The 23,179-nt window shown below is 36.7% G+C and overlaps 1 protein-coding gene across 1 annotated transcript; it reads left to right on the top strand.

The window, feature by feature from the left end:
* Nucleotides 1-136: 136 nt before the first annotated feature.
* Nucleotides 137-22,381, top strand: LOC140165669 (uncharacterized). The gene is given in 13 exon segments (XM_072188972.1): nucleotides 137-245; nucleotides 5,544-5,740; nucleotides 7,761-8,144; nucleotides 8,147-8,335; nucleotides 9,393-9,485; nucleotides 9,722-9,784; nucleotides 11,761-11,794; nucleotides 12,522-12,711; nucleotides 13,903-13,952; nucleotides 14,490-14,627; nucleotides 15,575-15,686; nucleotides 17,473-17,539; nucleotides 20,217-22,381. Coding segments are annotated over 12 exon segments (1,593 nt in total). The 5' UTR covers nucleotides 137-245; nucleotides 5,544-5,559; the 3' UTR covers nucleotides 20,309-22,381.
* The last annotated feature ends 798 nt before the right edge of the window (nucleotides 22,382-23,179 follow it).

Below are 23,179 nucleotides of genomic sequence, written 5' to 3'. Positions count from 1 at the left end.
CCCCCGGGGTACACACAATATTGCACCACCCCTAAATACAAAGAAATAATAATCAATCAATCAAACAGCATCACCGAACATTGTATCGCCTGCACACCACTGCTGTAAACAGCCTGTATCATCATGACCTCAGTCAATTGCTCTCGATAAAACTACAATACGTAGGTCAACCGTAAGCTGTACTGATTCACGAACTGATCCAATTTGACAATCAAAACCAGCGATTTCGTTTCATTCTGTAACAGGTAATTTATCGTAAATCTCTCACATCTAGCATGTCTAGTGGTTTCTTTTTACCACTTCATGAGAATGAACTACTTTCTTCAATCAAAGAAATATTAATTGAAATTTTCTGGAGTGGGAATTGATCATAAAGGTCAAAATATACAGTTAAAATTGTTGTCGAGTAGCGAAACTGCCGAATTCGGAAGCATGTCCATATGACTACACGCATACTAATTGCATATTGATACACATGCATGATGATGCATGATAACACGGGCAAAATATGTTATTCTCGATTTGAGCAGGCAGGTCAGATATTTGAAAAATTTCTTCAAAATTTGGTCAACGGTACGCGGTATATTATTGGTACCGGGTAGTACCGGGTACCAGGCAGTTTATACTAGGTGAATTCAAATTTGCCATCAAACTGCATCATTTCATATATCAAATTAAAGCCCTTGAGTAAACAAAGCCAAAACTGAAAACCATTTTTTCATAGCACTTTCCGTAGCAAAGTTACATCTTGTCAAAGATTGACTTTCATCAAAAAGTTTCAGCTAGCAAAATTCCCCAAAGCGGCATTTCGGGGTGTTTCTAGATCTTAAGTCTCATTAGGGGCTGTGCAATAATTATGAGCCCTGGGGAGGGTAAAATTGGGGGGCAAGCAATTTTTGGCCAGCCGAGAGGGGGGCAAGCGATTTTTGGCCCCCATTCACGGGGCGCCTTTTAAATAAAATGCTCTAAAAAGGCTTAGGAAAACAGTACAGAAACGCTTTAATATGCAAATTTTCCTGCTATTCGCTGCTTTTCGTAACATATATCTAGACCATTTAAGGTTTGCAAATTGGGATCCCAAAAATTTGGCATGTGTAAGGGGGGGGCGCAACGACTTTTGGCGGGCCGAGGGGGGGGGCAAGCGATTTTTGGCAGGGCGAGAGGGGGGCAAGCGATTTTTGGCGGGCCGTTCGGAAATTTTACCCCCCCGGGGTGGAAAATAATTATTGCACAGCCGGCAGCCCCTTATGATAGCAGCTTTTTTTTAATGGAACTGCTGTCCAAATCCCTCTAAAATTCCATGTGCGGGTGACTTACAGGGTTCCCGTTAAGGGTTTTAAAATGTGCGTCATGTGTGACGCAAGTTTGCTGACAAGATTGAAAAAACTTGCGTCCAGACAGATTTTAAAAGCGTCCATCTGAAATTCACGATCAATCATACCGGGAAAGCATAGCGGCAACCCCTCGTTGCTAACACACGTACCGGGTCTACCTCATCAAATGTTGATTGTTAAAATAAAATTTTCGCCGTGATATTCCACCTCCAGTCGCAATGATAATTTTTCTCATTTCTGCATCAGTTTTTGTTCGAAACATGGTCAGAAACAGCTGCAAAAACATGCGCATAGTCTGTCAATCTTTAGCAAATTTTCGTACTTTTACTTCGGGTTTTACTTTTACTTGATCCACGTGTTGTTGATGATGCTATAAAAGCTAAAACACACGCTGCCACAAATAATACAAAAAAAGGTTATCATTTGGATTTTGTCTTTAAAATTGCTTTTATTCATCGTAACAATAATACTAATAAAGGAAGCGTAGATTATTTATGAAAAATAAACTTAAAATATTAAAAACTGAATATTGTCAGGTTGTGATAAATAACTAAATAAACATTAACTGCACGTCGTCAGTTCAGCATGCTTTGTAAACAAACAATTGCATCAATTGGGACTTTCCCCATCAAACAGCGATCGCGACGGAAAGCATGCAAAAAGTGCACGATTTCCCTGCATTTACAAATATTGCAGAATTTACTTCAATTCTTAGCAGGTTGGTCAAAATTTTGGGGCTTTTATTATCGTAAAAATAAAACAATTTCTTATTTTTATCATCAATTAATGATTAAATTTCGAAGTTTTGTCTGCGTCCACATGGACGCAAAATACTTGATTAGCCATGTGAACTTGCGTCCAAATTTGTAAAATACGCGTCTGGACGCAATGACGCACACTAACGGGAAGCCTGGTGACTTATCACCATAAAAAATCACATATTTGGGTCAAGTGAAGTATAGAAAACATATTTATGTAGGTTTCTTTCTTCGGGCACTTGTTTTAAATTTCTATGTAAAAATGCATTGACATTGTCGGTGTAATTTGGCTGACTAGCAAATGTGTTAACTAAGGTTTGCCTGGGTTACCTACAGTTTAGTTATATTGTCATAATTGTGCTTGCTTATATTCACTCGGCCTGGGGAAGTTATGGTTGATTCTCTTGTTAAGAAAGCTATTGGCAGGCTCAAATTTTATATAGACACACACAATATTTCAACCAAAAGTAGACATGTCCACATTGCTAGGCATGTTCACAAAATTTTCAAGTAGGATATTTCACATTGAAATTATTTGGTTTAAAAATGTGATTATTTAACTTAAAAAATGAGGGGTCAACCATGTCTGTAGGGCAAAAATTAGCGAAGTTATGGGCAAATGTAATTTTCCAAATTCTGCGCCCATCGCCCATCATTGACAATGCCTTACACTGACTTACTGTACAAAAAAGCATGTAATGCATCATCTGACCGATCAGATCGGTAGCTTCCGTATCGGGCCGATTATTAGCTTATCGGTAGTGATTTTTGAGTTGAACGTCACCCTCTATAATAAGCATTTAGTGTCCAGCAAAAAGGCAAAATTATGACAAAGTTCTGACGAATTCTTCACCCTTGCGAAGGGTGCAGAATTCGAATCGGGAATAAAAATATCCGATCTGTGCAATCAAAAACACAAAAGTACAACTTTGGTAGGTATGTCCACATTGCGTATTATAGAGGGCGACGTTCAGTTTTTTTTGCGATTTGGAGAAAGGGAGAGATTTTCGCGATTGCTAGGTCCTGCCCTATACGTGTAATACATTTTTGCATATTTTCGTGAGGTGTTTTTTTCGAAGATTGAGCTCCAAGCGCGAAATTTGCGAAAATTAAACCCCCGCTGCCTCGGATACAACACCCTTGCAGAAAAATAGCTCCTGTGTCAAATCAATCAGGTCTATTCATTTAAATCTTTAAAGGGACCATTGAAAGAAAATATTATTTGGTATCAAAATAAAGCTTGCCCGTAAAATATAGAATCAATATCTAAAACAATTGAAGAACTAACTATTTTAGAAATAAAAATATAATGAAAACAACAACTTGATTTACCCCCTTCCGACACTACATCGCACGTCATTGATCAAAAATAGAAAATTGGGCGCTTTCCCGATGACGTCATTGTGGTTACGCGTTCTGTGTTGTGTTGACATTTTCGCCGGGACAATTTGACAACAGCGATCTAAATCTCAGATGCAATAATACAACTACTTACCGTATTTCGTCAAATAGTCGCCCCCCCCTCAAATAAACGCCCCCACCACTTTTTTCAACCAAGATGTTTCAAAATGCCGATATTTCCATGCTATCTTGTGTAGTAAGCTTACCAAGTTGCGCACATGGTTGATAATAGCGTCAATAATTAGCATGTGTTTTTAGTTTACCTAATGATTTGGTTTGTATTATTCTGGGATATATTGGCAGCAAAATGAAACTTAAAACTTTTATATACAACTGCTATAATATAAAGGAGACAAAAATCAGTTTTAATAAAACCTTTGTTTTCAAAAATGTGGCTATTTTGAGAAATTGGCAAAGTGCCAAAAGCCCTTCCCTGTAGTAATTCAATGGGATTTTGAGATGACAAAAAGTTGCATAAATCAAAAATGCTTTTTTGGAAAAAATCAAAACTTGGCAAGTAAGGTTTTCTCATCAATACACACATCCTATATCATTTTCAAGGAGTTCTGAGCATGACACCGTAGCCGATACAGCCACCTTAATAGTTGGGGATGTATTACTAAAGGTGTGAAAATAGTGATTCTGTGTGACCAAATTACAGGAAATATGATTTGAAAGTGATTTTTTGTACTTTACTTTTGAAACATGTCAAAAGTACCGGTATGCAACCTTGTCAAATGGTGGGAAACTACAGATAGAAAATGCATAAAAATGGTCAAAAATTGCAGTTCAAATTGTGTGATATAGATATCATAACTTGCTAAAGAATATCTGTTATGTACATGACACAGTGTAAATTTAAAAATTTCATATTTTGACATGTTTTTTCCCTTCTTCATCTGTTTTATTTGAGTGTTTTATGTATAAAGATCTGCGCAATCTCTGCACAATTGGTTGTTTTTTTCTGCACATTTCCGTGCATCCCGTGCAATTTGCTATTTTTTTCTGCACATATCATTTGTCCCTGATCATGATATGAGGGTCTGAGTCAGTCTGACAATTTATTATGCTTAGGGTTTAGCCCCAGACTAGACTTGTTACCAGTCCTATAAACACAGTACCTATGCATACCTGGGACTGGCACACAACATTTTGTATGAAGTATGTCTATGGGTACATACTTCTCTATAAATACTTGTTTTTATGTTATGGGAAATTTGCGCAGGTCAGATTAAAAAAAAAAAAATTTAGTAAATGTAGGCTTACTATTTATAAAATTAGTACACACCATATTGTGTTTACTAATAAATGTCTTGATTGAAACAAAATTGAGAATCCAATGCATTTGGTGTCCAAAACAGCCAAATTAGATATGTAGTGAGTGCGCATTTTCATTCTTGTGCATGCGAATGTAATTATACTCTAGGCTAGGCTAGCTTAACCCCAGTGGCAAGTTTCTGTTTAGAGGTTAATAACTGCGCATCAGTTATTTGGATGGCATTGTGAAAAATCTAATAATTTTGCCTTTGGAACCGAGGAATATCCTGCGCCCTGAGGGATATTCTGAGGTCCAAAGCAAAATGTTTGGATATTTCACAATGCCTGACAAATTACCGATACAAAGTTATTAACCTCATTCATAACCGTCACTTTCATCTCTTCACTTTACAAAATAACACACAATTTTCCTAAAAAATAAACAATTTTTACGTTTTGCCTTTCCAAAAATCAATCGGGCTAAAACAGGACGACCATCGACCAATAACAGAAGTGTGAATCACAATCTGTGCAAATATGGTATACGTAGTACGCAATCCAAATATGGCGGCCAGCGCTCTCGCAATGTGTTCGACGCACAACATGGCGCGCGCAGAGGTTACTAATATTTATGCTAACGGCGCAGAGGTTTACTGTCGAATGTTAGTAACCGCGTTTGCGTTTTGGCAAATAAATAAAAATGATTTGATCGCATGTATCGCGTATATTAATGAGGTTATGGATTTCTACTAAGACTGTTAATATTTCCTTGTAAACATTTATCCCAATGTAGTAAGACTTCTACAGCCATGAGTTTTAATTTCAAACCAGCTACAACGGGGGCTACAGCAGGAACCACTGGTGGGTTCTCATTCGGAGGAAACAGCACTGCACCAGGTGCAGGTGGTGGATTCTCTTTTGGTGCCCCTAAGACTACAGCTGCACCTGCTGCTACCAATACCGGTGGATTCTCATTTAGTGGTTTATCAGGTAGGTTACCATCTGTGGTTACCATAGTTACAGGGTTAGAATTTTATCTCCGAGCACAAGAATCAATGTTGATTTTTGGAAAGAATTTGTAACTTAAGTCTGCTTTGATTCTTTCAGATTTACATTCAGATCTCAAATGTCTACCAATTTTAATACCAACTTTGATTTCTGTATCTCGGCTGAAACCCTAATTAGCCTTTTCAAAGTATGGCGTACACAAAAGGAGGGCAGTCTTCAATCTGGGTAAAACCATGCAAATTTAAAAGACTTTACCCCCTTCATGCAGCGCCATCCTCTTGTGTCCACCATATCTTGAAAAGGCTAATTCAATTTTAAAATTTACTCTACAATTTCCAGAAATGCAATTTTGGTAAACTTTGCGTACAGACTACAGACTCTAAATTGATTCTCACAAACTTTAATAAGCAAGAATCAAGTACCGTAACCCACTGTGTGCGAAGTTAATGGAATAGGCATGATTGTAGGAGAATCAGGTGACAGGTCTGGCAATTGCAAAATAAGTTTAGAAGAATCGTTGCTAGAATCAATTCTTTGATTCTTGCAGGAATCTTGTAGAATTTGCACTCTTAAAAGGGCATTTTGTGATCATCCCTCCACTTTTCTCAAAAAAAGTTGAGATTTTTACACCACTGGAAACCTCTGGCTACATAATATTTATGTACCAAATATTTCTTGGAAATTAATTTGTTTCGCAAAAATATCATGAAATTTGAATTTTGTTCTGGTATACCAGAACAAAATTACAACACATTGTCAATGAAGCAGTGTAATACACATAATCATTAATCATGCATAACTCGCGAATGTAAAATCGGAGTCAACTGAAATTTTGGGAATAAGCTTTTTTCATGGATATCTGCTGAAAAATGTCAGAATCATGCAATATTCATGTAAGTAAGTAGGGTTTTAAATTGCCTACATTAGTAAAAAAAAAGCAGTTGAGAGCGGCCTGTCTTACATGTTTGTTGGATTAATTAGGCGATTTGTTTATTTTTTATATTCCTATTTTTGAATTCTCACCTTTGGAATGAGTTAAACAGAACTGTTTTTATGTCAAATATCCAAAACCCATATTGTGACATGGTCTGGTCCATTGGGGCCACAAGGCAGCAAATTTGAAATTGAGATAAAGGCAAAAATATGAAATAGACATCAAAAAACTTTAGAACTAAGTATGCTAGACATTTGGTATAATTTTCAACATATGACAGTCTAATCTAATGTTTGTATACTAAAAAAGGTAATGGTAACTCAGAAATTAATGCTCTGAATACCTGTTGGTAGTAGACATATGTTAAAGTTTAAAACAAGTCTTCAACACTCACTTTTTTGTTCCGTATAATTATTTCAGAGAAACCAAAACTCAATTTTCAAAACAGCTTTCTTTGGCCCCCATGGAGCAGATTGTGTCACATACATGTATTGCGTTGTCCCATTGGACAGGAAATTCCATGCAAGCAAGACATTCATATTCACATTATGTGCACTAGCAAACGGTGCTACAAAAGACCTAGAGAAGAAATTAAAATGGACCTGTTAAATAGAAAAAAAGACATATGTGACGTGTCATGTCAAAAGGAGACACTTTTGGGCAGGTTAACAATTTTGAGGTTTTTACATACCTTAAATATAGAGATATTTTGCTCCACAATGCCGTTTTCCCCAATGTAATCGGACATTTCTAAGCGAAGATATTGAGTTCGTAAGTTATGGTATTATAAAATTGGAAATTGAGATATCGACCTTTAAAAATATTATTGACAATGTTGAGAGTAGGAATTACCGTGAAAATGTCTCAAAAATACAAGATGCCAGCTGGATTCGGGTCTGAAATATTTTCAACAATAATTACATCACAAATTTGCAACAAACGCAAAATACCAGCAGGAAAAATGGAACATTTCAAGATACATGAAGTAAAAAATAACAAAGTACTCTATGATGTGTCCATTTGAGACTATCCTAAAAGTTTTGTTCCCAACTAATTAATATTATACAGGTGGTACCACTGCAGCTCAAGCCCCAGCTGCCTCTACTACAGGAGGCTTTCCTTTTGGTACTCCCAGCACCGGGGGGACACAGCCCTCAACTGGTGGGTTGTCTCTTGGAGGGGGATCAGCATTAGGAGGGAGCACAGCTCTTGGTGGTGGGGCTACAGCAACATTTGGAGCGGCTCCCAATACACAGGCTGCTTCTAACACCGGTTTTTCTCTCGGTGGAACACCATCATTAGGTGCTGCAAGTACAGGTGGCGCACAAGCTGTCTCTACTACAGGAGGGCTACAAGCTGCTCCTAACACAGGATTTTCCCTTGGTGGTACATCACTAGGTGGAACTCCGGTGCAAGTGGAACACAGTCTACAAGTACAGGAGGATTTTCACTAGGTGGGCTCACAACATCTTCAGCAGCTACAACAGCAACTGTCGGATTAAAACTTGGTGGTGCGCCATCTTTAGGGGCGACACCAACCGCGACAACCAGCACGGGGGCTGCCCCAGGATTTAGGCTTGGGTCTGGAACAGGAACGACAGGTGGACTTGGTGGATTAGGAGGCTCAGCTTTAGGAAGTACAGGTTAGTATTAATATTAATTATTAATTGTTGGTCGAAGCAACCTAAAAATCGATTGGCATTATCTAGATCAATATATTAATTGAAAATTAACACCTTGATGTTTTGCAAAAGTTCATTCTACAAATCGTATACTTTGCAAACTTGCTTAATTTATTGTTGTTAATGAGTTATGTACGTTTTACAAAAGTGTTGTTGTTTCAGCCCTCTTTACAACGTAACTCAAGAACCGCAGCACCTATAAAAGTATATCTGTGATATTTTAATTCTTCTACACGCCGCTATGAATTGAGCAATGCAGTTTTTGCCAAAGCTCACTACCATTCATAAGATGCTGTGAACTACCAAATCACAACAGTTTTAAATAATTAATAACCTTAAAAGGGCATTTCATGATCCACAGCCTCATCCCATCCCCCCCACTTCTCTCAAAAAAAGTTGAGATTTTTATACCACTGGAAACCTCTGGCTACATAATGTTTATGTACAAAATAATTTCTTGCAGATTAATTCATTTAGCAAAAATATCTTTGAAAAAAAAACCAGAACGAAATTACAACGGTGGCCTGTGGAGCGGTGTAATTCACATAATCATGCATAACTCGCATAAGCGCAAAATCGGAATCAACTGAAATTTTGGGAATAAGCTTTTTGTCGTGAATGTCTGCTGAAAAATGTCATAAAAAGAGGATGCTAGGATCACGAAATACCCCTTTAAGCTTTGTGAGTCATTGAAATTACTCATTTCAAGCTTGTGAATATTAACCAGGTTTCAACATCCTTCTTGTGCAAGGTTCAGTAAGTTCAAATACAAAATATGATTGCTTTGGTCTTCATCAGAGTTGAATAAACTGTGTCTTGAGATCTTCTTCTTGTGTGGATAAGTTTAAAAGTTACAAATAATTAAATTTGAGATCTCTGCACACTTTAACAAAGTTAATTGGAGAGAAATGTCCTATCTATGCAAGGCTTGTAATTTATATTATTTATTTTTCATTCAGTTTTGAAATATTTATAAATGATTTTCTATTTCTATCCTAAAAAAAAAAAAATACAACAGGATCAACAGCAGCATCTGCTCCAAGTTCCTTGGCATCCATTTTGAAACCAACAGGATCAGCAGCTCCAACAGCCAAACCAGGATTATCTCTCAGTATGTATTATAATTGGGTTTAGGATTTAGGGTTATTGTTAAGGATTGTTAAAGTAACAAAATATACATTTTTTTAAACCACCATAATCACAAAACCCATCATTTTCATTTGATAGTGGGTATTCCTATGCCTTTTCTATAATATGTAATTTCACATTCTAATGATACTTTAGTGGTCAGTTATTGTTTCCTGAATATTGTTTATGATATAAGTTTCACCATTTCTTTCCTTGTAGCTATGCCAGTCAAGACAACAACAGGATTAGGAGGCACTGCTGCAACGGCAGGCTTGTCATTAGGTGAGTAGTACCATATATGGTAATCCTCTATCCAGATTTGGATATCCACCAACAGGGATGCCAATTGCCAACTAGTACGATTTTGCCGTATTTTGTACGGAAATTTGTTAAAAATATGATTTTACGTTTTGTTTTCAAAAAATTTTCCATTATCAAAAAAAAAAAAAATGGTTCTCCATTGAAAAAAAAAAGGAATAATTGCCAATCATAGTAAGAAAATGGCAGCCCACATGACAACATTGAGGAGAAAACACATGGTAATTATTAATGATTTTTATGAAGTTTTCTAATTATTTTGACAGAAATAAAGCCAAATAATAAACAACAAATTATATTTACACAACACTGTAGTTCAAATTTGCGATATTTTGACCTTCTTTATTGGATTACTGAACAAAGAAACTGAGGTAAGCTTATTGCCTGTGCCAATGATTTACTACAGTTAGTGGCATACAGTGATAGTGAAGTGGTAGACAATCTGTATTTTTTCGCGTTTTTTGGTCGCCCTCACTCAAACCCCTGATAGTGGAGCATATGACATTGAAAACCACATCAAGTAGGTATGCCAGGTGAATTTAAATTTGCCATCAAACTGCATCATTTTATATATCAAATTAAAGCCCTTGAGTAAAGAAAGCCAAAACTGAAAACCTTTTTGTCATAGCACTTTCCATGGCAAAGTTACATCTTTTCAAAGATCGACTTTCATCAAAAAGATTCTGCTAGCAAAATTCCCCAAAACAGCATTACAGGGGTGTTTCTAGATCTTAGTCTCATGATGATAGCAGCTTTTTTTAATGGTACTGCTATCAAAATCCCTCTAAAATTCCATGTGTGAGTGTCTCATCACCATAAAAAATCATATATTTGGGTCAAGTGAAGTATAGAAAACATATTTATGTAGGTTTCCTTGACCGACCTGTTCTTGAAAAAAAATTGAAATTTCTATGTAAATATGTATTGTGTTTGGTCCACGGTGTAGGCAAATTTCGCTGACTAGCAAATGTGTTAACTAAAGGTTTGCCTGGCATACCTACATCAAGATGAAGAAGTATCAGAGTAAAATGACTTCATCGTTGTACACTTTATAAGATGCACCTAGCCCTAGAACTCTGGCCATAGTATCCGTTTTTACTTCCACTAGGGCCAGAGGCACTTACGATGAAAAATTTGTTGGGAATGCTTGAGCGATCCAGTACAAAAAATGAAAGCATTTCAATGCTTGATCGAACCAATACAAATGTGTGTCAGGTCACTAATTAACATGATAAAACCCACTTGGGAACACACAATCGACGGTCATTTCTAAAGATGCATTTATACTCAATCGCTTTTGCAGAAACCTGAATCGCACGCATGATCAGTGTACTAAATCACCGTCATATTTGCCTGCTGAGCATGCGCATGATTTGCTGTTTTTCTTATAAGCGACACGTATGCCTATATTGACACCCTCTGTCGGTCAACGTTCTCTAGAATTGCACACATAACTTGTGCAGTTAACGACAATGATTCAGTCTGATGATGAGTATCAACCCATGGGTATAAACACAGCTTTACACAATGACTAATTTACATAGGCACAAAAGACCGTGTTCATGTGCCGTTAGTCAGCCAAACATGGCAGAGTAGGTCCCGGATGTTCGGTACATGTTCCTAACTTCCTATCTCCTCAAAGTTATACCTTTCCAACAAGAAAAGAGATACGAAAAGCGAACATCTAATTCTGCCCAAGAGGTTATTTCAACTCACTTTAAAACAAGTGTTTAACCCTCGGTTAAGTCAGAGTTACATTAGACATTTTTAGACATACGGTATTAAAAAATACAGTTTTGTATGGCAAAATATGTTTTTTTGGGTCTGTGAGTACAGTTTTTTGACTTCAGAGGTTGGCATCCCTGCATTTATTTGGGCTATTCAGTAGTTGTGATTTCAAATATTTAGTAAAAACATTTGTTTACATTTTCTATTTTCAGGTCTGGGTGCCAAAACAACAACAACATCAGGACTGTAAGTATATTGTTGTTGAGATGAATTGTTTTTCCTCAGATAAGTCAGTTGGTATGAAGATATAGTAGTAGCAAATGATTGCGGGTTAAATTTTCCATTGTCTCAACTTCTCAAGTGTCTTTCTCAATTTATCAATGTTCATGCCCAGGAAGGGGGGTACTTATAGGGAAATTAAGTAATTCTTGGCCAAGCTCGAACATACCTGTTGCGTCCATGTAGCGTACTAAGTATGTATGCAATGTAAGGCATGTGCATGCTTTCTTCTTTACCACGCTATGTGCGTGTGTGTTTATCGCGGACCCACTAGCATTCCGATTGTTCGAGTTTGGCCAAGAATTACCTAATTTACATGTAGTACAAATGACCATATGGGGACGTGTCGCAAACATTGGCTAGCATTATCAGCCTTTAGGTATAATCAATGATCCCTTTTCTTACCCAATTTTGCTTTATGAGTGGGTCCTTTTTTCAAAATTTTCCCAATTTTCCCCGAAAATAGCCAAATTTTGATTCACTGTAGCCAAAATGTTTGAAATTTCCCCGAAAAAAGTAAGACAATTTGTGTTAAATTTTGCCAAAATTTTGGCTTTTGGTATTATCGACGGGTCCAAATTTCTTTAAAAAATGGGTATATTGATTGATCCACTTTCAAATTCTCAGTGGCACACCCTTACCCAAACCAAACCCTCAATCCCAAAAAGTATTTTTTATATAATTTTGTTTCTAGAACAACTACAGCCAGTTTGGCAGGGACATCAGCAACAGCAGCGGCAGCAGGTCCCAAGATGAGTTACCAAGAATTAGAGCAAGCCATCAACAAATGGACGGTAGAATTAGAAGAACAAGAGAAGATTTTCTTGAAACAAGCTACACAAGTCAATGCATGGGACAGATTACTCATTGAAAATGGAGAAAAGGTGGGTCACATGACTTATAGCCCTATGATACACATGCACCCCCACATCCAACCCCCTGCATGCATACACTGGAATTGAAAAATGAGAGTTTTTTAAACACAACGGGACATATTACTCATTAAAAATTGAGAAAAGGTGGGTCACATCAATCATCGGCATACTGTCATATTTCAACAGGCTGCCTTGTGTGACTTTTAGAGAATAAAGGTATTGTTTTTAACCACTAGAGTGCATCTGTCGTCTCATATAACACGGGCAACATCATTATTTTAAGTAAAATAATGAGGCGAAGCCGAGTTGTTTACCAGTCCCGTTGTTGCCGAAAATAATGATGTCGCCCGTGTTATGAGACGATAGGTGCATAACAGCGACTAAAAACCAATACCTTTATTCTCATTCTTAAACACTTCAATTCAAATAAAAATATCATAAGTATTACAAATTTTAATCAAATTAAATCCTACATTTTGCAAGGAATTATACCTAGGGCTTAAAATCGACCAGTCCCGTTGTTGCTATTGGTTCAAATAGCTAGTACGCGTATCGCATCAATGCACACTCGCTGACCCTGTGATATCGTGTCATATCACACGGTTAAGAACCAATAAGATTGCAGGAACATTCTCAAGTGTTTAAGAATGTTTATTATTGCCATCCGACTCATTGTTTTGAGATAACTGTAAAATTAAATTTTTTATATTAATACCTCAAATCTCATTATGAAGAAAATAATGCTCACCTGAGGACTTTTGGAAAATAACACTTAATTCCCATCCATCATTCCTCTGTTTGTCCATGTAACACTGTTCCTTGTTCAATCCCATGTCTGTTCATAAAAAAGCTAGAAAAGCATGCTGAAATATCAAATAACAAAATGGAATACAACAATGATAATACAAATCACATAAGGCACATAAATCACACAACAGTATGTGATGCTTCATCTGACATGAATTGTACAGCCCTTCGACACATATACACCCCCACATCCCTACTCTATTCCTGTTATTTCTGTCTGTGAACACATGCTCTCAAATGTTTTCAATGATTTTGACCATGGTCACAAACATCACTGACCATGACCATTCCTGTCACGTGGCACTCATGGCGGAAAATGTCACACAAGTATCGCAGAGGTCAAAAATGTTACTTTTTGCTTATTTCGTTTTCTGTTCTTTTTCATTCTAACAGATTACCTCACTTCACAATGATATGGAGAAAGTAAAAGCAGACCAACAAAGGTAATTAATTGATTGATTGATAAACTACAGTGGGAATTTCAATTGAATGAACACAGCTTTCAACAGCTGTACACGATCCAACCGCGACCGTATATCGCATATTTCAAACTACAACGTGAACGCACATCTTGGAAACAATACTAACCAATCATGGGTGCGTTTGCATGGTTGGATTCACTTCCCTGTTATGCACGCACAGTCGCACACGCTGGCATTCATAGAGTACATAATGTACAAAAAAGTCACCTAGTAAGCTCCAGTGTTTAATCCTTAAGTTTGGTAGTGACGTAGGTGCGTATTTCACAAGTTGCAGTATCAAGTCGCTTGTAAAGTCACCGCAGAGTTTACTCATACCATCGCACACATACAAGGGCTGTTTGTTGACACGCTTCTGGCGCAACCGCAAAAATTTATTGACGTCACTACAGAACTTGAAGTGAACCAAAGTGTAGGATCTGTTACCTTTTAAAATGTCTGTGGGTGTCAAATATGGTAATTTGATTCCCTATTGTTTTGTGGTTGTACGGTATATTTCAGATTAGAACACGAGTTAGATTACATAGTGGCACAGCAGAGGGAGTTAGAAGACATGTTGGTGCCGTTAGAAGAGACGATAGCATCTCAACAACAAGGCTCAATATACACACAACATGCAGACTTGGAAAGAGAAAGAACGTAAGTTACAGATACAACTTCACACAATATGTTGACATGGTTAGACAATAACAACTGCGTGCTGTCTGTTTTGAGGTCACTCAGGGAAATTGGAGGGTTTGTTTTGAGCTGAGGTAATTTTTCGAGGGATGGCGAGCAAGAAAAAATTCCAAGGCCCAACACAGACCCTACGATTTCACATGATGACCATAACAGATGGTACAAAGTTACTTTTGTCATTCATTTTACAATTTTTTTTCACAAAATTAACACTATTTTTTTCTTAAAAGACAATTGAAAATGTATCTTCCATTCACTATTTTAATTCGCATTTAATACACGATCAACTAGTATGCAGGCTTACTGGTGGTAATTACGTGTGCTTGTTTGTGCGGTGAGAATAATACGCAAAACAGGCTATTTATGTGTGAGATTGTAACAATTATGCACTTTGAGGTCAATTATGAGATATTTATGACCTCCATTTGCATTCTTGTTTTTACAAATAATAAAATATGATTGGATCACTTACATCACGCATATTCATGAGGTTATGAATAATGGACAAATGATAAGTTTAGAACCCAAATTCTGCTGCGGAACCAGGACACAAGAAACAGTGGGGCACAGAGTCAAAATGTTGGTGGGAATGTGGAATAATACACAAATCGGTGATTAAAATTTCGTATGTAGTCTTAATTCTACTTGTATACTTATATTCACCGGATATATCTATATTTGGACTGGAACTTGCAAAAAAATGACTAGTTGGGGTCCTCACTTGGTTGAACTAAGTATGACAGCAGTGTAAAGCTAAAGCCAGAAGTATAAGTTGTCCTGTATTTTAAGAACTAGATTTTCTTGCCAGTAGTACCCTTACAACCCACTGACATATTACGAAAACAATTTGTGTAATATCTGTCCTATTTATGCAAATTTTGATGTGATTTTTCTCATCATATAATTAGGTACCAGCTAGCGGAGAACACAGACGGACAATTAAAAAGAATGGTGCAAGATCTGAAGGATATTATTGACCACCTGAACACAGCCAATACACCAATGGATACTAATGACCCAGTAAGTTATACTATGGTATAGGGATATTGCCCTTCATCTCTGTTCATTATTATCAGTAGAATATTATTGACCACCTGAACACAGCCAATACACCAATGGATACTAATGACCCAGTAAGTTATACTATGATATAGGGATATTGCCCTTCATCTCTGTTCATTATTATCAGTAGGATATTATAGACCACCTGAACACAGCCAATACACCAATGGATACTAATGACCCAGTAAGTTATACTATGGTATAGGGATATTGCCCTTCATCTCTGTTCATTATTATCAGTAGGATAGTATTGACCACCTGAACACAGCCAATACACCAATGGATACTAATGACCCAGTAAGTTATACTATGGTATAGGGATATTGCCCTTCATCTCTGTTCATTATTATCAGTAGGATATTATTGACCACCTGAACACAGCCAATACACCAATGGATACTAATGACCCAGTAAGTTATACTATGGTATAGGGATATTGCCCATCATCTCTGTTCATTATTATCAGTAGGATATTATAGACCACCTGAACACAGCCAATACACCAATGGATACTAATGACCCAGTAAGTTATGCTATGGTATAGGGATATTGCCCTTCATCTCTGTTCATTATTATCAGTAGGATATTATAGACCACCTGAACACAGCCAATACACCAATGGATACTAATGACCCAGTAAGTTATACTATTATTCCATAAATTTAGGACACACATATGATCCTTGTAGACCACTTTTAAAATATCCTTCAATCAGTTGAGAATAATGAGAGTTCAAGGTCTGTAGAACTTAAATTTAAGGGTGGTCTTAACCCTGGAATTATGGAAACTTTCGGGCTTCATAACTGCTAAATTATTCGTCTAAAGAATATAAAAGTATACATTTTTAGACTGAAAATGACTTGCTGAATTCATCTGTGAGGTCCAATTTGGGCCAAAATGCTCATTTTTGGAGAAAATCCCAAAAAACAGGTTTTATTAATTTTTAAAACTAGATAAAAATATCTAGGAGCCGTTTTTTATTTTTTTTAATATTGACCAACTTTGAAAAATTTGCACCAAAAATGGTCAAAAAATGCAAATTTTTCAAAAAAATCATAAAAAGCCTGATTTTCGCCCAAATTTCAAATATTTTTGGTGAAGTTGGTCAAAATTCAAAAAAATGAAAAAACGGCTCCTAGATATTTTTATCTAGTTTTTAAAAATTAATAAAAGAACATTTTGGCCAAACAATTTTTTTTTGTTACGTTACGAAAAATTTAAAAAAACCGCTTTTGATTTTCTCCAAAATGAGCATTTTGGCCCAAATTGGACCTCACAGATGAATTTATCAAGTCATTTCCATTCTAAATATGTATACTTTTATATTCTTTAGACTAATAATTTAGCATTTATGAGGCCCGAAAGTTTTCATAATTCCAGGGTTCAGACCAACCTTAAAGGAACATGTATGTAACTTTTTTGGTGGAGAAGTAAAAAGTAGCTTCAGTTGGAAAAGAGTCATGATTTTAGGTAGAGGATATGTGTTGTGTTTGTTTTGTTCTTTTTTTCTTTTTTTGTCCGTGGGAAGTCATGATTTTAAAAGAGATATAGCATCATGACCCTGTTAATGAACAGTGACATTTACATAATGACCCCATAAAAAGCAGCATTATGTAGAAATGTCAAAACTGAGACGAATATATTCGTCTCAGTGTCAAAAAAGGACAGCTGCTTGTCCCTCTGCAGAAACTATGATGATATGTACGACTTTGACCTTTGACCTGTTTATTTTCTTGTGTTACAGATGAACCAGATTGCTAAGATTCTCAATGCTCATATGGACTCATTGCAGTGGATTGACCAAAACACAGGTAATTATTGCGGTTCACAGTATAATGCATCGCTAGCGGTTTGTCTTGCCAGTCCAATTTTTGACCCCCGGGGTAGACATGCTCGTTCCAGCCACCACTTTATTTTCATTCGGGTATGATGATAATAATGTTGAAAACAGTTCCACAAAGGATTCTGTATGATCAATAGATAGAAAATAGATCTACTATGCTCTTTTAGTGTACCTTTGCATGTAACATCATTATATCATGGGAAAAAGGTCTAGTTCAACTCCTCCGCACTCCTTAAATAATCATAAGGAGTATAATTTATCACACTCCTTAATCTTTAAGCTTACATCACATTTAAGCATAATCACACTCCTCATTCACAAAATAGCACTCCTCGCAAATTGAGGAGTGCTATTAATCACACTCCTCAATTTTTTTAAACTCAAAGCCTGTTTGAGAGCTTAATTTCATGCTCTGAAGCATTTAGAATGAGATCACTGCAGCATACAGTACTCAAATACCATCTGTGGGTGTTATTACCTCATTGAGTAATAATTTGCAATCTTAATGGTCAATGCAGAATTCACTTATCTAGATTTTTCACTAATCCAGCCAATGCTTGATCCCATCATGGCCGGATAAGAGAGGTTGGACTGTATAATATTTTGCAGTAAACCTTTGACGAGAACATATTTTAAGCGCACATCACATATTTACTGCGTTGAAATGCACTTGTCTCTAATTGGCTGCTGAGGCGATCTGCTGTTAGCTCTAACTTTTCAACATCACGGTAGTACGCGCTTGTCAAAGGTTTAATGCAAAATATTATAGTACGTTTATTAGGGTGGGGCGACAAAACACCTTTTTTCTCGGATCGACTTGGAACTTTCGGAGAATTTTACTAGGGTACATACTACTATTGTGCTAAAATATCAGTAAGATCGGAGCATGTTTCGCCCAGGTAGTAGATTTTCACAAAATCCTTACTTATTTGCTATTTCTTACTATAGAGAAATCAATAGAAACAACCTTGGGAAAGTAGGCATTGAGATGACATCATAGCCAATATTAAACAATTTGGGTAGTTTGTTTAGACCCTCCAGAACATCACCAAATAGCAAGCAGTCTCCAATTGGTTACAATAATTTTTTGCTAAAGACATGTATTTAGTTAAATAGTGATGACATTTGAGTTGCTAAATTAGAGGTAGGGATAGCATTATGGAGCATTTCCCAGTTCTACTGAGTAAAATTTCACAATCTTGGTCTTGTTGTGTAAATATGAACTGCAAAAGTACAAACAATACATGAGATGTGATTTTAGAGCAGCTTTGACCTGACCAGGGGTTAAAGGGTCATGTGACGCCTGATGGGCCGTGTGACCTTTTGACCTCTGGTTACCATTAAGGCCGTGTGACCTTTTGACCTCTGGTTAAAACATGGATAGCCGAAAATCATATATCATTTATTTTTGGCAATGGTACAGGTCATATCAATGCAACAATACCACATTTAGGAAATTTGACTGAGTAGAACTGGGGAAGTGCTCCATAATGCTACCCCTACCCCTACCCCATAATATAACAACTCAAATATCATAGGTGTCTTTAGCAAAAATAATGGTAACCAATTGGAGACTGCTTGCTATTTGGTGATCCTCTAGAGGGTCCAAACAAACTACCCAAAGTGTTTAATATTGGTTAGGATGGCATTCAGATGCCATCCTAACCAATATTTTTTTCCAACTACTTTTCCCAGATTGTTTCTACTGATTTCTCTTTGTGAAAATCTACTGCCTGGGTGAAACATGCCTCGATCTTACTGATATTTCAGCACAATATATACCCCAGTAAAATTCTCTGAGAGTTCCAAGTCGATCTGAAAAAAAAAGTGTTTTTCTATGATGGATGCAAACTAGAGGAAGGTGCTATTAGTGTTAGTTTAACCTTGAAGACTGGAAATTTTTGTGAGGTTCGTATTTTCACGGCTGATTTCAAAAGGCCACCAAAATATTTGTACCCATAGGCTTTAACCCCCTAGACACTACTGGTCATCTAACAGCATTTCTGATTGGTTGATAACTTGAAATGTTCATTTTAATTGCCAATTATGACTAGGCTTGAAACTATTTATGGTCAAACTTGCATTTGCAGAGGACCTTACTAATACCCTCCTTGATTGGTTTAAAATTGGACACAATATTCATTTTGGCCAATCGGCAGGTATTTCTCATGGGGTTAATGTGTAACTGTTTGTAATCACAAATTAAAAACCCAAAACTGCTCTGAACAGTTCAAGTCGCAAAAAATTAATGTCGCAATAATATCACACTTAAGCGCTCCACAGACTCCGAGTATTGTACGTACAATATTGTATGCAACATATCTACGTTATTTTATCTATTGCCATTCTATTTCCAGTAATGTTTAAGTTCTAACGAATGTTTGATGACGAAAAATCGATAATATGGTACATGTAATATCTAGTAGAAATATATTATCGATTTTACGTCATCAAACATTCGTTAGAACTTAAACATTACTGGAAATAGAATGGCAATAGATTAAACAACGTAGATATGTTGCATACAATATTGTACGTACAATAAAAAGTCTGAATACTGCTTTACAGTATGGAGATTGATTGATTATTGATAGTTTGATTGATTGATTAATTGATTGATTGATTTTGTCTGTTATTCTTTACAGTGATGCTTCAGAGGAAAGTTGATGAGGTTGCCAAACAGTGTGATGTTGTTAGAAGGGACCAAGAGAGGAATGTACACCTGGCATTTGACTGATAAATACCATTGTCAAGTTTTCATCAATGGAAATGACAATTTTTTTCTGAAATGGTGGGATTACAGAGTTTGTAATTCTTGGAATTCTATTGAAATTTGTATGCTCCATATGGACGACATGACCTTAATCTCCCACACAGGGAGTTGGAATTAAAAACGTACAAAAGTGTTTTGAATAAATGATATGAATTTGTTTGTCAGTTGGGACTGAGCCAGTGAACTTGGTACCTTGGAATGAACCTTGGGCAATTCTTCATCAGAAACGCCCTGTTTTCCATTACAACTGAATAGGGAAGCAGTGGCGTGCCCAAATAAAATTTTCAGGGACAAAATTGGGATGGCAAAGAGCAAAATGTCCTTAAAATGACCAAAAATGGAATAAAAATTGACAAAGAGGGACGAAAATCTGGCTTTGCCTCCTAAATGGGGACGAAAAGCTGGCCTTACCCCCTAAATGGAGACAAAAAATTGGCTTTGCTCCCTCACACCAAAATCCTGGCTACCCTACTGTAGGAGGAGATTATGAATATGCATGATATCTTGACAAATTTGAATATCAAAAGGCAGGCTATATGTGACCTGCTCCCATGATATGAGCGTAAAGTCGCAAGTTGGGAATTTCGAGACGTTCTCACTGTTGAGTTGATTTTCTTTGTTCGCACCTGTATACCGTATAAACTCGATAGTTAGCAGGGACTGCCTTTTGAGGAGAGCGAGAGCAATCGCCAGACTCTTGCTCTCCTTAAATCTGATATAGGAAAGCAATTTTTAGCTCTCCTTAGTTGACAATTCTCACTTTACATTCTATTGTAAATGCTCTTACACAGCTCTCCTGAAAGGCTCCAGAAGAGTTATTTAATGCTCTCCTGCCAATTCCAAAAGACAGTCCCTGAGTTAGCATATGGGCTTACTATCGAGCACCTTTAAAACATGCAAACATGAAGTGCCCCATCCACAAAAGTGTAAAGGGTTTTGAGCAAATCATCGATACACATAGTTATATACGAACGTAAACATGCAAATTTGTGTCTCAACCCCATTAGCTCAGTTGGTAAAGTGCCGGACTTTGGTACAATTTCATGTTTACAAAAGCACTTCATAGTAAGCACATATGCTAACTATCAAGTTTTTACAGTAGTCAGTGGTATGTCCTTTGTGTATGGGGACAGAATTGATGCAGAGTACAGCATATTATTGGCTTCACCATAATTCTAAAGCATTAGTTTCCTTGTCATTGGGGGTCATTTTAGTGGCAACTCCATGCAGGACTTCATTACCATGACAACAGTTTTGATTGACAAAATGTGATAAAATGCATACTTTCTAAACAGAATATTTTCATAAGGGGGATGGTCCATACAATCATCCCCCAATGTTGGTGCCTGTATGTGGGATTCTGACCAAATTAATCTCATATTTGGCCATTTTAGCCTGAAAAGTGCAAATTTTTGCGCTCTTCATGCGAATTTGTCACTTTTGTACCATATTTCACTGCCACTGGTCACAGAAGTCGAGTTATTAAGCCTGATAAATATGGTGTAATTGCTATAGCTACAGGTATATTAAGTATTTCTTGGCCAAACTGGAACATGCGTGTTGCGTCCATGTAGCATACTAAGCGTGTACGCAATGTAAGGCATGTGTATGCTTTCTTCTGTACCACGCTATGTGCGTGTGTGTTTATAGCGGAGCTACTAGCGTTCATAGTGTTCAATTTTCTAAATTTATCTGTAGGAAAGTGTTCGGCTACTTCCTCTACATCATGATAGCTGATGTTTTTGGTAAGATCACCAATAATCTGACCTTGATTTAATGGCAGCCGATATCAAAATCATGTAGTTCTGCGAGATGGTAACTAAATTAAAACTGTTGATGACCAAAAATGCATATAGGGATAAGGATGTTTATTGCTGACTGCGGAGGTCATAAAAATCTGGCTCAAATTCCATCTCAACCGGCTGCGATGTGTAGTATACACTAGCTGCAGAGCTAGCAGAGGTTTGTAATAGTAAACTTGTGCGTCATATTTTGTGGGAAACACATTTGTAATAAAACAAAAATAATAAAGCAAAATTGTGTGTGATATTGTCATTAATAAACAGAGCAATATAGCAAAAGATTGACATAAAGTCTGCACAAAAAGTAACACAGCTGTTATAAATACAGTCCAACCTCTTTTATCCGGACATGATGGGACCAAGCATTGTCCGGATAAGTGAAAAATCTGGATAAGTGAATTACATGTAATTCTGCATTGACTGGCCAAGTACTGAAATTGGGACAACAAAAGATTGTTTCAACATAAGATTGTTTCAACATGGGGTAATAACACTAATAGATGGCATTTGGGTACTTTATGCAACATAGACATTCAGAGCATGGAATTAAGGTGTCAAATTATCAAAAACATGTTTTCCAGTGAAGATTTCAAAGCCGGATAACAGAGAGATCCGGATAAAAGAGGTCCAGATAAGAGAGGTTGGACTGTATGCCTATAGCGTCAGGACTAATTATTGTTCCCACAGAAAGAATGAAGATTTATTTACGTGCATTTTGATACCCCATTTGTCAAACGACGTTCAATATTCACAACACAGTAGTTGCAGTGTACAGCGATCAATGGTTATTACGCAAGTATTGTGGCACGTAAAACCCTCCATTATCTTTTATGCAACTTTTAAATTAGGGTATTTTTTTGTTAATATTGAACAATGAGGTATCAAAATGCGTGTGAAAAATCACCCTTTCTATGTTGAAATATTGTGAACACAATTATCAGTTCTGACGCTACTTTTCATGCAGTCTTTATTAAAGGCCTATTCAGTGATCCCAGTAAAAGTGTAAAAAATAAAAATTGTGTATAAATTACTT

The sequence above is a fragment of the Amphiura filiformis genome, chromosome 12, assembly GCF_039555335.1.
Source record: "Amphiura filiformis chromosome 12, Afil_fr2py, whole genome shotgun sequence".
Lineage (NCBI taxonomy): Eukaryota > Metazoa > Echinodermata > Ophiuroidea > Amphilepidida > Amphiuridae > Amphiura > Amphiura filiformis.
Note: the sequence above shows the minus strand (reverse complement) of the source record. Positions and strands in the feature narration are given on the sequence as shown.